The sequence below is a fragment of the Parus major genome, chromosome 9, assembly GCF_001522545.3.
Source record: "Parus major isolate Abel chromosome 9, Parus_major1.1, whole genome shotgun sequence".
NCBI lineage: Eukaryota > Metazoa > Chordata > Aves > Passeriformes > Paridae > Parus > Parus major.
In genome coordinates this window covers 5861934-5877244 of record NC_031778.1, presented here as the reverse complement: position 1 = coordinate 5877244, position 15311 = coordinate 5861934, and the positions used below count along the sequence as shown (strand labels likewise).

General features: G+C 45.1%; 1 protein-coding gene across 1 annotated transcript in view; it reads right to left on the bottom strand.

Moving 5' to 3' along the window:
* Positions 1-504: 504 nt before the first annotated feature.
* PCCB (propionyl-CoA carboxylase subunit beta) overlaps positions 505-15311 on the bottom strand; it is a 30006-nt gene continuing 15199 nt past the window's right edge. Inside the window, exons 6-15 of the mRNA XM_015637470.3 lie at positions 14616-14726; positions 14204-14312; positions 13176-13296; positions 9572-9653; positions 7951-8074; positions 6560-6667; positions 2966-3066; positions 1722-1820; positions 1424-1517; positions 505-774 (exon numbers count right to left, since the gene is read on the bottom strand). Coding sequence (XP_015492956.1) covers positions 653-774; positions 1424-1517; positions 1722-1820; positions 2966-3066; positions 6560-6667; positions 7951-8074; positions 9572-9653; positions 13176-13296; positions 14204-14312; positions 14616-14726 — 1071 coding nt within the window. The 3' untranslated portion in view covers positions 505-652. The remainder of the gene's footprint in view (positions 775-1423; positions 1518-1721; positions 1821-2965; positions 3067-6559; positions 6668-7950; positions 8075-9571; positions 9654-13175; positions 13297-14203; positions 14313-14615; positions 14727-15311) is intronic.

Below are 15311 nucleotides of genomic sequence, written 5' to 3'. Positions count from 1 at the left end.
GGTCTGTCTGTGTTCCAGTCTCTGCTGAGGGAGGAGGGTTTGCATGTCCCACCAAAACTCCTGTTTTTTGGCTGCTATCCTTAAGAGGGGGGCTGGCTGTGCCTCCCCTGTGCCGCCCACCTCTGTCGTGGGGCTCTGAGACCCAGCTGCTGCAGCCAGCAAAGAAAATCTGCCACAGGCCAGACTAACAGAGGAACAGAACAACTGAGCCCAGGATCAGCAGAGCCTGGTCCCCAGGCACTGGAATCCCAAAGCTAGGGTTTTCCTCTCTTGAGTCAGTGGTGCAGGAAGTGGAGTCAGACACCAAGGTTTGTGGCCAGTGGAAAATCCTTGAACTCCACAGGGGTCCAACTTCCCAGCAGCGGGAGGTGCTCAGCCCTACCTGAATGTTTGACCTTGAGCAATTAGTAACAGTTCACCTGCTGCAGACAGGGAAGGGCGAGTTGAGTATTAACCACCAAAAACCCCTTTGGTTTAGAGAGGTGAGCTGGTCAGACCCCCAGATTAAATATATAGTATGATTTATTGATGATTATTGGCAAAATCAAAATGAAAATAACTGTTTCTATTGCCAAGTGACCTCCATTAATGAGAGAGTTAATCAGAACTCATGTTCAGGATGTCTCGCAGCATGGACAGCCCCTGCTCACCCTCACAGTGGGATGTTGGCATGTTTCTTCCAAGGACTGGACTGGGATTTACTGGCCAGTACGTCGAGGTCATGGCAGATGCGTGTGCGGGTGGTTGAAGGCTGGATGATGTCATCCACAAACCCTGCAAAAGAGTAAAACAAAAAAAACCCCTTAACCTGACCAACCATGAAGTGTTTGCCTCCCAGCCTTCTGTATCTAGGCTAACCCATAAGTTAGAAAAATCAAAACAATGGCTGGAATAAATAACTTCACAAGTCATAAATTACTTAAATTTAAAATAGCCTGAGAAGAAAACATTCCTGAGTCAATTTTCAAATTTTAAGTACAACTTGCATTTTAGAGCACTGTTACTGCTCCAAAACTGAAGTAAAAACAGTGGAAAAACTTACTCTGAGAGTTCTGGAGAACATAACTGAACTGGGCCCTACTCTTTCTTCAGGCCACTGCTTTGCATCTAGGGCTGTATACCAGACTGTCAAAGCACCTGTGCTATAAAGGAAAAGGCTGAATTTTGAGACATTTTCTACTACCTACACAATTGAAAATGCACTTTGCAGAGCAGTCCCCACTTTTCACCAGGCTCTTTGCAGCTGAAGGTGTCTTGTGTCCAGATGTTGTCCACATGTACAGGTTTTAGTTAAGCATCACCTTTCTAACTCATATACAAGTATCTTACCTAAATAACTTGCTTGTTTACTCCAGGTTTTACTAAAGATTTACTCAATAGCACAACTTTATCCCCACGCAATGTGGGAGACAACCATACCTACCTCTCATGGCAGCAGGGAAGGGGTTTGCAAACTTATCCACGTACTCCTCCTCTGCATCTGCCTCCTTTCCTCTGAAGATGATCTGGACAGCACCCTGGGAACAAAAGGGCTGAGGTCAGTGATAGTCCCTCAGCCCTCTGCCCTGCTAACCCTTGCCCACCTCACAGCCATGCCCTCCAGCTGAAGGCTTGGGAGCATCCCCGCTGCCTGCAGCGCCAGGATGTCCCACGGTGCTGGCATGGCACTGGTGCTGCTGGCAGGGCACTGCTGCACCACAGTGAGAAGGGCCTGGACTCACCTTGGCTCCCATCACGGCCACCTCAGCTGTGGGCCAGGCGTAATTCACATCTCCTCGTAAGTGCTTGGAGCTCATCACATCATAGGCACCCCCGTAGGCCTGTGACACAAACCAGGGCATCCACTCCAGGAGTGGCCTTGCAGCAGCAACAGCCTGCATTGCTCCTGCAGCATTTTCTATTCCAGAGACAAGCAGCTGGGGCTGGATTTTACCTGTAGGAGAGCATCTCCACTTTGTGGCAGCAATCTCCTAGGAGTAGACATACTTCAACTAGAGCCCCAAAAGAGCAAGGAAGAGGGCTGCTGGTGGTGACCAAGCCCATTCTGCAAGGCAGGCAGGGAGGGGGCCGTGTGTATCCAGACCATCAGGCCTCGACCTGCACCCTGCACATGCACACAAACCAACCAGACAGTGTTCTTCTGGAATTTCCTGGCCAGGGAATACAGCACTCGGATTCTGCAGTGCTCCACTCTGGAACTGGAAATGCTCCAGACAGCAGTGATGAACAGATACTGCAGGGCTGCAGAGCAAACTGCAGTGCAGTCCCTGTCAGGACAGTACTGAATGGTGCAGCAAGACTGCAGGATTGACAAGTACTGCATGGAAATACTAGGAACAATCAGAGAAGGCAAAAGAACAGAAAGGGATTTTTTATTTTTGCCATGATAAGCCAAAAGCATATCAGAAAAGCAAGCAGGAGGGGCAGAGCAGCCAGGAGAAGGCTAAGACTGTAAGGCACCAGCCTGAGCTTATGGCAGTAGGGTGTTGGGTACCTTAGGAGAAAAGATGAGGTAGAGCATAGCAGAAGTCTGGGGAGGAAAAGAAGGCACATGAGTGTTCAGCCTGCAGGCACAGCAGGGAACAGATGCAGCCAGTGCAGGGTTTGCAGAGGGAGTCTCAGGAATCAAGACAGGAGAAAGCAGAATTGCTGCAAACAGATGGCATCTCTTTAGACAGGCTGGGTGACATGGGACAAGTACTTGAGTGAAAGCATTCCAGAGAGAAAGCAGGGAGCAGAAACTGGAAGTTTCAGAAGGGTGCTGAGACAAGAGGAAGGAAGTGAGGTAGTGGTCTGGGAATAGAAGAAGTGGCCTCTTGTAACGTTATACAAAAAAGTGTTACCAAATGTGACAAACAGAGATGTGACACTGATAGGAAGCGCCACTGGGACAGACAGACAAAGTTTGGTTTAACTAAAATTGCCACTAATGGAAAGAGGAACTCCATGGAATTTACCAGCTTACCTTTCTGGTGATGACAGTGATCTTAGGCACAGTTGCCTCTGCAAAGGCAAACAACAGCTTGGCACCATGACGTATAATCCCACCGTACTCCTGAGCCGTGCCTGCAAAGGACAAGGAATTGCTTCACTCCAGGAAATTCACACAATCCCATTATCCATCACCAGCAGCAAACCTCACCACCACCACAGCCATGTTAACACCCTGGAGAAGATCATGCCAGGCAGTGTTCTCCGCAAGATACTGAGCAACTCAATAATCAGAGCAGCGGTTGTTTGTATGGGATTTCACAGAAGCAAAGCTCAGCAGATGGGCCCTTCCTAGGAACAAAATACACTCAGAGCATTTTCAAGACTCCAGATGTGACCAGCAGTAGGGAACAGCCTAGAGTCACTTCTCCAGAAACCTTGTCTTCCAAGCCCCCTCTTATCTAGACCACACAGAAAGCAGCTTGGCTGCTCTACCATACTGAGGACCTACCCTAGTTGTTCTTCAAGGCAGTCCAGGATGATGGACCTTAAAAGACAGAGCATGAATTCCACAGCAGGTGCTTCTGGAGAATGATCATAGGCAGCAAACAGGAATGCAAGCCATCCAGGATGCTCAACACCCTTCTGTCCCAAAGACAGGCAAACCTAATTGGACTTGGAATCAGCAATCCCTTGTAATTTATTTTTAGGACTATGAATTTCAGAACACTGGATGTAACTCTACAATAACTTTATTGCAGTTTATTCACCTCCTGACTTTAGGTTTTAGCACACGAGATTATCCCAAATACTCTAAGAGGGTTTTCTGTAGATTTTTTTTTTTAAATGTAAGTAAAAATTCTTTTGTGAGATTGAAGAACTTACTTGGTAGTGTGCTTGCTGGCTTAACATTACTGTTTCCCCTCAGGTGTAAGTTGAGTGTCTGAAAATTTCAATCTACATTCACAAATGTCTGCTCTCAGCTGCAATTTCACTTCTGGTTCTTGCCTTTCCCTGCAGCCAGTGGGACCTGCCAAGCTCACAGACCCTACAGTGAGAATCACAACGGCCAGGGGGATTCATCCCCAAGGAGCAGCCTGAGCACAGGTGAGACACCCAGCCCAGGCCAGGAGCTTGGGAGCACTCCCACACCCCAGTTCTAGTCACAGCCTGATTCTAAAGCACACCTAGAACAGAGCAGCCAGTTTCCAGTGTAAGCTCATTCAGTCATTTGAAGTAATTTCAGTCATTTGAAGTATTTACACTGCCATGACCAATTAACAGAAACTCTTTTCTGGCCACAGATTCAGTCCCAGCCTTGTTCTAAATATGTATTTTTATCCAATTACAGGTTATGAACATCTTAAATGTCATCTCTGTGCACACTTGTGAAAACTGGGGCTATTCAAGTGTTTGTACACTGCTGTGAGCCAGTGTGACAGGTGCTTTCTCCTGTACTGGACAGGGAGATGGGACAATAATGCCACCCTCAGAAATTGTTACTTAATCTGTGATTTCTAATGCTAATGGGCTAATCTTGTCAAATTCCTTAACACAACAGATCATAATCAAACCTCAGGCTTCATCTCTTCAGGCTTGTCTTTTTTTCCTTCCATTTACATGCTTTCAAACCAACATTCTATTGTGCAATATCAAGTCAGTACTTTGAATTAGCTATATGAAAATAGTTATTGGATTCTGAGGAACTGCTGAAATCTGGATTGCTGGAGTGTCCACTTACACCAAGCCACTGCCTGGCCCATATCAGAGGAGGAGGCTGAGCCTACACTGGGGAGAGAGGAGCTCCTGGTTAAATTGTGCCAACTCCATTGTGTTAAAGCAAGAATTGGAATGCTGAATAGTCACATTCTGATGCTTTGAGAACTACGGAGGCCTCAAGGTAAACCATGGTTTATACAACAGTATTAACATTGTAGTTATCTTATTGTATAACATGTATAGTTCTCTCTCAACCTGTTTTGTAATGGGTCATTTTAATATTACCTGCTCAGCAAGCCTGTGCTGAAAGCAGGCTCATCATAGCCCTTTCCTCACCAACGTACCTCTAAACACAGGCATTTTCCACTGAGGAGTGTCTTGGAGCATCAAAGACACAGGTTGGGGGGCATGTATAACTAAATCAATGCCAATGAAAACACACTTTTCCCCTCAGAGCTTCATCCTGTCCCCTCAGAGGCTGGAAACGGTAATCTGTTCTGAGGGATCTTGGGGGCTTTGAATGTTTGGTGGTGGGTGGGTCAGACCTTGCTCTGGTGAGCTGTAGCCCTGCCCCCTGTACCCCCCAGCCCCACAGTGTCGGCCATGGCACACTGAAGGCAGCTGCCCCAGAGTTGCCTGAGTGGCTGAGAGACAGCAAGTCCCACCTGGGAGGAAGACCCAGGATGGGCCAAAGCCTGACCATGAGGAAAGCACACTGTCCTTTAACCCTACCTTCATTTTAAGAGTTTTACATCACTGGAACCTAGGACCTGGGAGCTGTTTTTCTTTATCTTTCCTGTCTTCCCATTCTTCTCCCCTCCTTCTTCTAACTCTGTTCTTACAGAACATGACATTGAATAGGTTTAAAGGTTTTCTATGTTCAGTGGTCTGTCTATGTTGTGATAAGTGATGTTATGTTGCATTTACTCATTTGCAAATATTCCTTAATTTTCTATAGTTTGCCAGTAAACTTTAGCGTTTTTTATCTCTTGAGGATAGTTGGTTGTGATTTTCTCCTTTGTGTCTACCCAGAGCAAAAGAACCTTGGATTAGCCCTAGGTCTGAGCGAGGGGGCTGTAACACCTCCTCTGGGCAGTAGGTACAGGAGATGGAGGAGGCAGGTTATCCTGCTGCAGCAGAGCCTGAAGAGCAACACGTGCCTGAATCAGCTGTGGGACTGCAGCAGGTGTGGGTGGAACATCCTCGAGTGGCCTCAGCTGCCACTGCTCCCTGCCCAGAGCCGGCGGGTGCCAGCTCTCCCCTCATTGTGTCCCAAGGGCTGGGGACAGCACTAGACTGCCTCCCCTGGCCCGGCACAGCCTGTGCAGGGCCTGCTGCTGCCACCCTGCCCAGCAAGAGCTGTGGAGATCAAATATCTGAAAACACAGCTCTGCATGTACCTGGACATGGAGCCTCAGTATAATACAGCAATCGGTGTAACTTCACACCTCTTACAACAAGAGCAGTATCTCGAGGGAATGCAGGTTTTTTGCTTGCACAGGTCACAGCTTTTGGCAGTAGGACAGAGCTCTCCAGAGCATGGTATCCCCAAGCCTGGCCCTGGCAAACTGGCCATCCCAGTGTCTCTACCAGGCTGCTGGAGACTGCAGTATTACCTGACTGCATGATGTGTCTCTCTCCTCAGGTAACTCCAGCAAAGCTTTGTAACTTACGAACACACTGGTTAGTCAGGCACCATTTCATTTTCCTACAATTTTTTCCCTTTTTTTTTTACTATCCTTTGTGATGCTGATGTAGTTAGAATACAGAGTTTCTGTCCCAAAAAGTGGGATTTTAAAACCTGGTTTATTTAAGTCTACTGCAGCAAAAGTCTTCTCAGGGTCCTGAAAATGGGTTTTTAACACCAACACCATCATGCATCACACTGAACTCTAAGGATAAGGCATACCTGGCAGAAACCCAGGGACATCCACAAACGTGATCAGGGGGATGTTGAAGGCATCACAGAACCGAACAAAGCGGGCTCCTTTCACAGAAGAATTTATGTCTAAGCACCCTGAGGTTAAGAACACAAAAAAAGGTGTTAGCAACTCCAGGGATCTGCAGTAATTCGAGGTAACTCAAAATCACACTATTTTAGCTGTATTGTCTTCTTAAAACAAAGGAAAGGCTTATCTGTAGATAATGTGGAGATTACCTGCCATGAAGCTTTCCTGGTTTAGAACTAAGATCACAGAACAAGCTACACTCAAAGGCTCATTTTATTTTTCTGATCCCTGTGTGCAAAGACTTTCTATCCCAAAACATAACAGTTTAATTACATACATGTAATTTAAAATATTTTTTCTGTAACTTTCTCTTCATTAGTATTTTTCAGATCAGTCATATTGAAAGGTTGCAGTTTTCCGTTAAAAAAAACCCCAAACATTAAACAGTCCAATAACATTTTGTGAAAGAGCACCATTTCTGGTAGACACACTGCAAAGTGTTTCTGTTCTGTCTCAGTGCCATTTAGAATTCTATTATGCACAACTATATTAAAGCACAACACATCTTGTATCAAAGCCTCTATGTGAAACCTTAAAAAGAGCTATTAAATTTAAAAATACTAAACAAAGATTAAATTTATATTAAAACCTTCTCTAGTATTTTCATGGTCATACCTTGTAGAGATGAAATAATGAAACACCATATTGGGTCATCTGATTTCTCCAAACAAATAGATACAAGAATTAAAAACAAGGAGTAAACCAGAAAGTTCCAACTGGGGAAGGTCACTTCAGAAATTACTCAGTTAAGGAGGGAAAGCAAAATCCCTGAATAGTTAAGAAAGGTGATCTTAGCTAGAGCTGCACGTTGTACCTTCAGATCCAAACCATGTGAGGCCAAGAGTTCCACTCTTGTGCATGTGAAGGCTTTGCACTGTTCAGCTACAGTGAGATAACAAAGTCCCCTCACCGTACCAATGAGTTTTAGCGATTTTGCTGCCATGGAAGGAAATGTACAGTTTCCATGATATGATTAACCCAGTTTAATTGGTGCTCTTCCTTCTCCCCCAACCCCCGCCCCCTCCCTCCCACCGCGTGTGCAGCTGCTGCTCCTCTTGGGCTGGATGCAGCACTGATTCAATTACCTGGGAGCAAGATCACCTTGTTGAGCCACTAAATAAATGGTTTGCAGTTCGTTTCACAGCTGAATTACAGTGAGGTTCAAGACAAAACAAGCAGTGGAAAAACACAGAATGAGTGGAGGAGCACGCAACACAACAGCTCTGACCTTACACAGCATGCAGAGAGAGACACAGGCAAGACACTGTTGAGAGTCTCACTGGACTCTAACCTGAGGCTACTTTGGGCTGGTTGCCCACGATCCCAACGGTCCGTCCATTCATTCTGGCAAATCCCACCACGATGTTCCTGGCATAGGTTGGCATGATCTCAAAGAATTCCCTCTCATCCACAATCTGCAAAAGGGAGAGGCAGACAGAGCCCATATGAGGCCAGACAGAGGTGCATAAATACACAGGCAAACACAAACTCAGTTACCTTAGTATTGCATCTTTTTAAACAGTTCAGAACTTGCAGAATTTTGAAGGAAAGAGAGGGAGGGAAACCTTTTAGTCTTTGCAGCCTTCATTGCAAGAATTATATAGTCCTGCAGAAACTACCGAAACAGTTAGTTAAGTGATCCATCAGGGAACACCTTTATGACTGAAGGGAGCCTTTCTTCCCAGCTTAGAATGAAACGCAAATCACATGTTACGAACTTCTTTCTCACTAATTAGCAGCAGCCTTACAGACCGATTTCCAGTGACAGAACAGTACTTCCTGGAGCTCAGAGGCTCCCCATGATACGTTTGATGTAATCTCTCTTGGCAAGCTCAAAGCCCTTTCTTGGAGCAGCCAGCACAGCCCTGCTGCCCCAGGGTCAGTGCTGGGTGTGTCCCAGGGAATGCAGGGAATACAGTGTCCAACCAGCATCACCTGGAAGCACACACCTGTGTGGCTGCACTTCCCTCAGGCTGGAGCTCAGTGTGTGCCCTGCCAAGGGACAGCTCTGGTGCATGAGGAACGATCAGAACTCACACATTCCAACAGATCAGAATTATCCGTGGAGCAGTAGCGACACCTACACTTGGCTCCCTGGGCTTCCAGCAGGATTCCCCACTTCCATCTGTTTATGGCAGCTGTTCCCATACACACTGCAGTGTGCCAGTCATTTCATTAGCCTCAGTCTTTAAAAAGTTGTGAAAAATGTAAGCACTATAAAAGTGGTGTTATTTCTTCCCTTAATACTTCCCAAAATCTGTGGGAGAGCTTGGGGATTTTCTCCTAATTCACCTAATGATTTTTATTTCATGCCACCTTTTAACTTTCATTACACATAGTGTGGAAATTCACAGTGGAAGAATCCAGGGATTAAAAACATCTTGAGCTTGCTTTCTTTTTTTGCTAAAATGAGTCTAAATGGAGCCAGTTGCAAATTTTGTAATTAAAAAAAAAAAAAACAACGGATTTTCTTGTACTGTGCATGTACATAACTGTCTCTAACCAGAAACGGGGAAGGGTAAATCTCTGCATTCTGTGTACTTTATTACTTTTATATATAAGTGCTGGAATCCAAGACAGAAGCACCAAGGTGCAGGGAGGTGCCAAACAACTCAAGGGAGGTTCTGACCCCAGAAAGAACTGAATTGCAGCATCTTTCATCTGTAGAGCTGTGTATACAGTGTAAGATGTATCCTGAAAAACAAATCTTGGGATTCTACTAAAATCTTTTTTCCCCTGCAGTTTTTGTTGCCCATTCACAGCTACTGCACAGGTGGAAATAGTCACTTATAAAGACTGAAATAAATAAGTAGCAGTATCTGTATCTTCAGTGCTATTCTACTGTTTTTTCTCAATTATTTAGACCCAAAATATAATATATGCATCTTTAATCTGAACACCATCAGACTTACGGCATGTACGATATCCAGCATATCATAGGCTTTGGTTGACTCACTTGGGACAATGGTGTCCAGCTCTGGAACCGGACGGTCACTGTGGAGAGCAAGCGTGAGAAACAACATTTAAAGACCAAATGAACACCAAGACTCGGGTAAACATTTCCACCTCTCAGAAACTTTGGAAACCGCCTCAAATATGAGGAAAATAACCGGTTCCCTTCATCTCAGGCATCCTGAGCCCGAGCAGCCTCTTGCACAGGCACCTGTGCTTGGGAAGCCCCGAGCAGCACGGCCCGCGGGGCTGTGGGGACACAGCCGGGCTGCAGGGGGCACTGCTGGCTCGCGGGACAGAAGGGTGTGGGGACACGGCCGGGAGGCTGCAGGGGACACGGGGCTGGCGGCAGGACCGCTCAGCAGGTCAGGGGCGGCTGCAGCACAGCCGGGTCCCTACAGCGGGCCAGGCAGAGCCCCTCTCCTGGGGCGGCCCGAGGCTCCCTGTCACACACCAGGATCTCAGGAACTCCACACTCATCCTGCCCTGCCAATGCTGTCACCCGGGGATTTGAACACACTGAGCTGTAGGAAACCTTTCCATGTTCATTTCCCTGTCCCCAACCAGACCAAAGCAGAGAGCGTGGAAAACATTCGAAAGACACTCTGTATCTTCCCTTCACTTTCCTTCACTGGCTGCGTTTAAAGACTTTCTTGTTTCTCCACTTAGAGTGACACATTTTCACGTGGAGTTTTCCCGTAACAGAGACACTGTCCTGCGATCAGCAGTGACAGGATCAGTTCTCCACCTCAGATCACATTACCCTCATTAGGGACCCACTCAGCAGTGGCACCCACTGGGTCTGAGGATTTAGTGCTGGGGTGTCAATTTTTATAAGTCGCCACTGAGGTTTCAGGGAGTATATTTATGCTATTCCATAAAAACACTGATCTGTTTGTTACAAATGGTGTTTCTATGGAGTTCTTACTGAATTAATATTTTAACAATGCTATATGCTTTAGTACATTTTGAATAAGACAACACAAGGCTCTAGACACACAGTTTAAAACTGAAGAAAGTGATGTGTGGTTTGACAAAATCAGAAGTGCAGGCCCATGGCTGTCTCTGTGCTCCCGCAGACACATGGGACGAGGGAGGCACAGCCCCTTGCAGGGAAGGGAAGAAGCACAGCTATTTATAGAAAAAAGCTAACAGCAACACTTCAAGTGCTTTTTCCACAGAATACAAATATTGCATACAAACACTTCCATAAAATGATACAGTGGAGCCTTAATCTGAAGAAGTTAAACTTGTTTTAACATACTAAACCCTAAGATAAAAACTATTCCAAACTTTCTTGTCTGTAAAGTAGATACAGATGCGCCCCAAGCTCTGTCCTGCAACCTGTGGTACCCCAAAAGATAGAAGTGGAAAAATTAAATTATTGCTCCCATAAATACACAGTGCTGAAGGAAATTTTAACAGCGTTAAGAGAGCCATCAGCAAAATGAAGACATTATTCAGGATATCACATTTGAAAAATCTCCTTCAAATATCTACAAACACAGGACATCTGGAGCTTGCTGCTGCACTCATTTGGCTTAAAAGGTGTTTCTTACAGATCCCACTTAATGGGACAGAACTGCTACTCATTGTTAAAGCCTGTGACAGCTGGATGGACACTCGGTTTCATTCAATGCAGAAGTGAAAATGCACTCGGTTACCTAGAGTTTGCAATAACCTTCTCCAGAAGTTTGTAGAGACACAGAGAGAGGTGAAATCCCACCATGCCATACAGCAAATGCAATGCATCAGGTACCTCCCAAAGGCAGGGGACATTTCCCCAGGGACAACTGCAAGAATTTCCAAGCCCTTGGAACCCAGGCCACTGACAACAAACACCAACACAAGCTTCAGCAGCCAAGGCTGGCATTTTTCAACACCAAAAAGAACTTACCAAACTAGAAGGAAAACTAAACCAACCAAACAACCCCCAACAGCCCCAGGACTTCACAATGAAAGCACAAGTAGGTTACATTTGATTTGCATAATTTATAGCATTTTTTTTGGTGTGAAAACAATGCAATAAGTAATTATTCTAGAGGAAATGGATAGGGACTGGAGCAGCTGTAAGGATCAAACACAATCCTAAGAAAAAGGAATCTATTAAGATGTCAGAATGTCCAGATGAAATAATACCAATCTGTGCATCATTTAGGACCATAAATGGGAGAACTACTGGAGATGCTACTATAAAACCAGGCAAATTTAACAAACAGATCTGCCTTCACATGTATAAAGGCTACTAATTTCAAGTTCTTAGTACAAAATGCACTTACATCTCACGCCTTGTAAAAGATTAGCTCATTTTTTCTTAAGGGAGACAAATCTCTTATACTTTAGTAGCTACAACCTGACAGCTTCTCACACATAAAATTGCCTGATATAAAGTATATTGATTTAAAAAATGGACTGTTGCTTCCATAGTGAAATTAAAATACAAAAATCAAATCTATAGAGAGCAATTATCCCAGTACAACTTGTTGAATGCTCATAAAAATCATGATAACCTCAAAGACAATCCCCCAACTCAGCAAATAATACAAGATATTTGCTTTGGTTTTGTCACTATCAAACCAGAGCAGTCAAGAACAGAACAGAATCAGACCAGCACAGTTTAATGAATTCTTAAAGATCAACACCTACCTCAGAAAAATTTAGGACTACTAATTAATTTACGTGTCTGGCCATTTTCTTAAAGAAAGTGGCAAATTTATTTTTAAAAAAGTGAAACAAACTGTTACACAGACACTGAAAAGCACAGTGAAGAATGAAGAGGAAATAACCTTCCAGACTCACATGTTAAAATCATCACACATTAAGAGCCCCAAGACACACCACACACATGTGAGGAGCTGAAAGGAACATATTCAGGCACCACTCCCATGCAGGAGAGTGCAACAGCCTCTTGAGGGTTCCCTACAGAAAGGGCTGAACTTCAAGTGCAACTGGAGCTTGGGTCAAAATACTTTTACTCCACTTACATTCTGTCTTCCAGTCCTAGCAAGGCTCTCTGCTCAGTGTCCTGTGCTGTCTCTCTGGCTGTCTCTCAGCTCCTGGAAAAATTCCCTGATAAAAGTCCAGACAGTTGCCATTTTTCCCCTCTTGAAACGGCTCAAGTCCTTTCTGTATTATGTTACCAACTCCACAGTGAGCCTGAGACAAGTACCTAACACACAAAGCTTTCTGCCTCCTTGTTGCCTGCTCACCTCTAACCCTTATGAGCAGAACTCATCCAACAGACACAGCTGACAGAACAGGGCAAGTTCTCCCCACTGCCACTCACTGTGCTGTTTCCTACCTCTCTCACTTGTTCCAAGGGACTGGGCAGCCCACCTGGACAGAGATTGCTTTTCCCCTGGACAACAGCCCTTTCAGAAAACAGAATTCTACCCAATAGTGAACACACACATGTTGGAAAACTTCCCATATTCACATACCAGAATGCAGAATTATCTGCCAAGATCCCAGGCACAGAACACCCGTGTCTCAGTGTCCCTTAAGCCAGAGAAGCCATGAAATGCAGTGCTCAGAGAGCACCGAGCTCATGCAGGCTCCCCTTACCTGGGATCATGGCACTCGCGGACTGGAGCTGGATCCCGGTTGCTCAGGGGTAAATAATTAAAGAACTCTCGGAGGTTCAGCAGAGCATCGATGTCATTCTCAAAGGCTCTGTGTGCAACTCCTGCACAGACACAGTAAAGCAGGTATGGAAACCATCGTGGCAAGCTTTCCTTTCCAAATACATACCAGTAAAGATAGAAACAAGTAACAGCAAGACTCTTTAAACTTGAGCTATTAACAATGAGGAGTCTTAAGCCACTAAATCTGACCAGCTAAAAATATCTAGAAAACATGTGCTGTATCAGACTTCCTCCAAGACAGGTCAGCATTGTTGACCTCATATTTAAAATGATGTGAAGTGGTTTATCAGCTGGCGCAGCCCTAGCTGGACTCCAGCATTTTGGAACTCTGTTCAGGTTACTGTGCTGCACCCAAGTGTTGGACTACAAGTGCTCTTTATAAAAGGGCTGGATCTGGGCAACATCTGGGTGTGTGGTTTTGGTTCATCATCAGCTCAGTTCACACAGAATTTGAGATCCCACAGGCATTTGAGTCTTGAGAAGATTCATGACTCAAAGACGTTTTCACAGAGGGGAAAAAAGGAGAGAAGTGCTTCAGCTCACACTGCCACTTGGTTTATAGTTAAGCAGTTCAATCAATCACTTCAGTGAGCTAAGAAGGGACTGTTGAGAATCTTTCAACCCATGCAAATGTGTGGACAACAAACAAAAAAACCCCACCCCAGGCTGACTTTGTTGAGCCCTGCCCCCTGACAGTCCTCTCACTTCTAGCATCTTTTGTGGGTTTGCTACTTTCTCTTCCAAATCCCAGAATTCTCCCATATTCCCACTTTCCCTCCTTTGTGTTCAGTTACTAAACAGAAGCTGCAGGAGAGCATATGCAGAGCTAGACCCTGTGCTTAGGCAGAGCTTTGTCCCTCAGACTCATCTGCATGGGCTGTTTAGCCAGAACTAGTCACATTTACTTTGCACATAATTAGCATGTTCTGTAAAGCCCCCAGCTCTCACCAGACACTGTAGTGTGTGTCTTTGCACCCCCCAGCTGCTCCTGGGTGACATCTTCATTGGTGACAGACTTCACCACATCAGGCCCAGTGATGAATAGGTAGGATGTGTCCTGGGGGAAGCAGAAAAACAGAAACAGTGAATGCCAGAGCCAAGATGCAAAGGCACCTATGGAACAGCTACAGCCTCTAGAGACTTTCCCCAAAATAAGAACAGAGGGACAAATTTCTTAAAAAGGCTGCATTGCACTAAAAATCTACTGAAGATGCAATTGTCCACAAGTTATTTGGAAAAGTTTTTCTCAACTTTTCATGCAAAATAAAAATCCAAAGCAGAAAATCATCTCAGAAAATACCCATTCGCATGTGGTCACTTAGTGTGTCATCACCAGCAGCAGCTCAGGACACACCCTTACCTTCACCATGAATGTGAAATCAGTTAAGGCAGGAGAATACACAGCTCCACCAGCACAAGGACCCATGATGAGGGAGATTTGGGGAATGACACCAGAACATAAAACATTTCTCTGAAATAGGAGAAAAAAAATCTGGTTTTACCAAAGAAATGTGTCTTTAAATCTGTGCCCAGGTCCCGCAAGAATTCACCATCACAGTGACTGTTTTATCAACTGGCAGACAAATATCTGGAGAGAATCTCTTGATGCAAATTGAACCAAAATTAGTTTGTTATTTCTGTTTTTCTCCTTTCTGTTCCCCTACAGTTCCTATACCATACAATGACTGCAGAGGAGATAACATGAGCCACCTCAACAGATACTGCAGGGGCAAAAACTGCACTGAGCCTGGAGTGGGAAGGAGTCGATGTCACTGACATTTGGATGTGCATGTACACTGTGCTCAGAGGTAGAAGCAATCTTACTGACCAGCTAGGGGAGAGATTCTTTTAAAATCAGGTTTCTGCACCAGCTTGAGTTTTACACAAAAGTGAATGGCTGCCATCCAACATGGATGGTGTGTTATCCAAAAAACCACTTCCATTGCTTGTTGCTCAACTGGGTCACAAAGACTTCTGTAACTGTTCCTTCCAGACTGCACCACCCCAAAACCTGTCAGCATCTGTACTAGTTTGAAATCAAACCAGTGAGAGATCG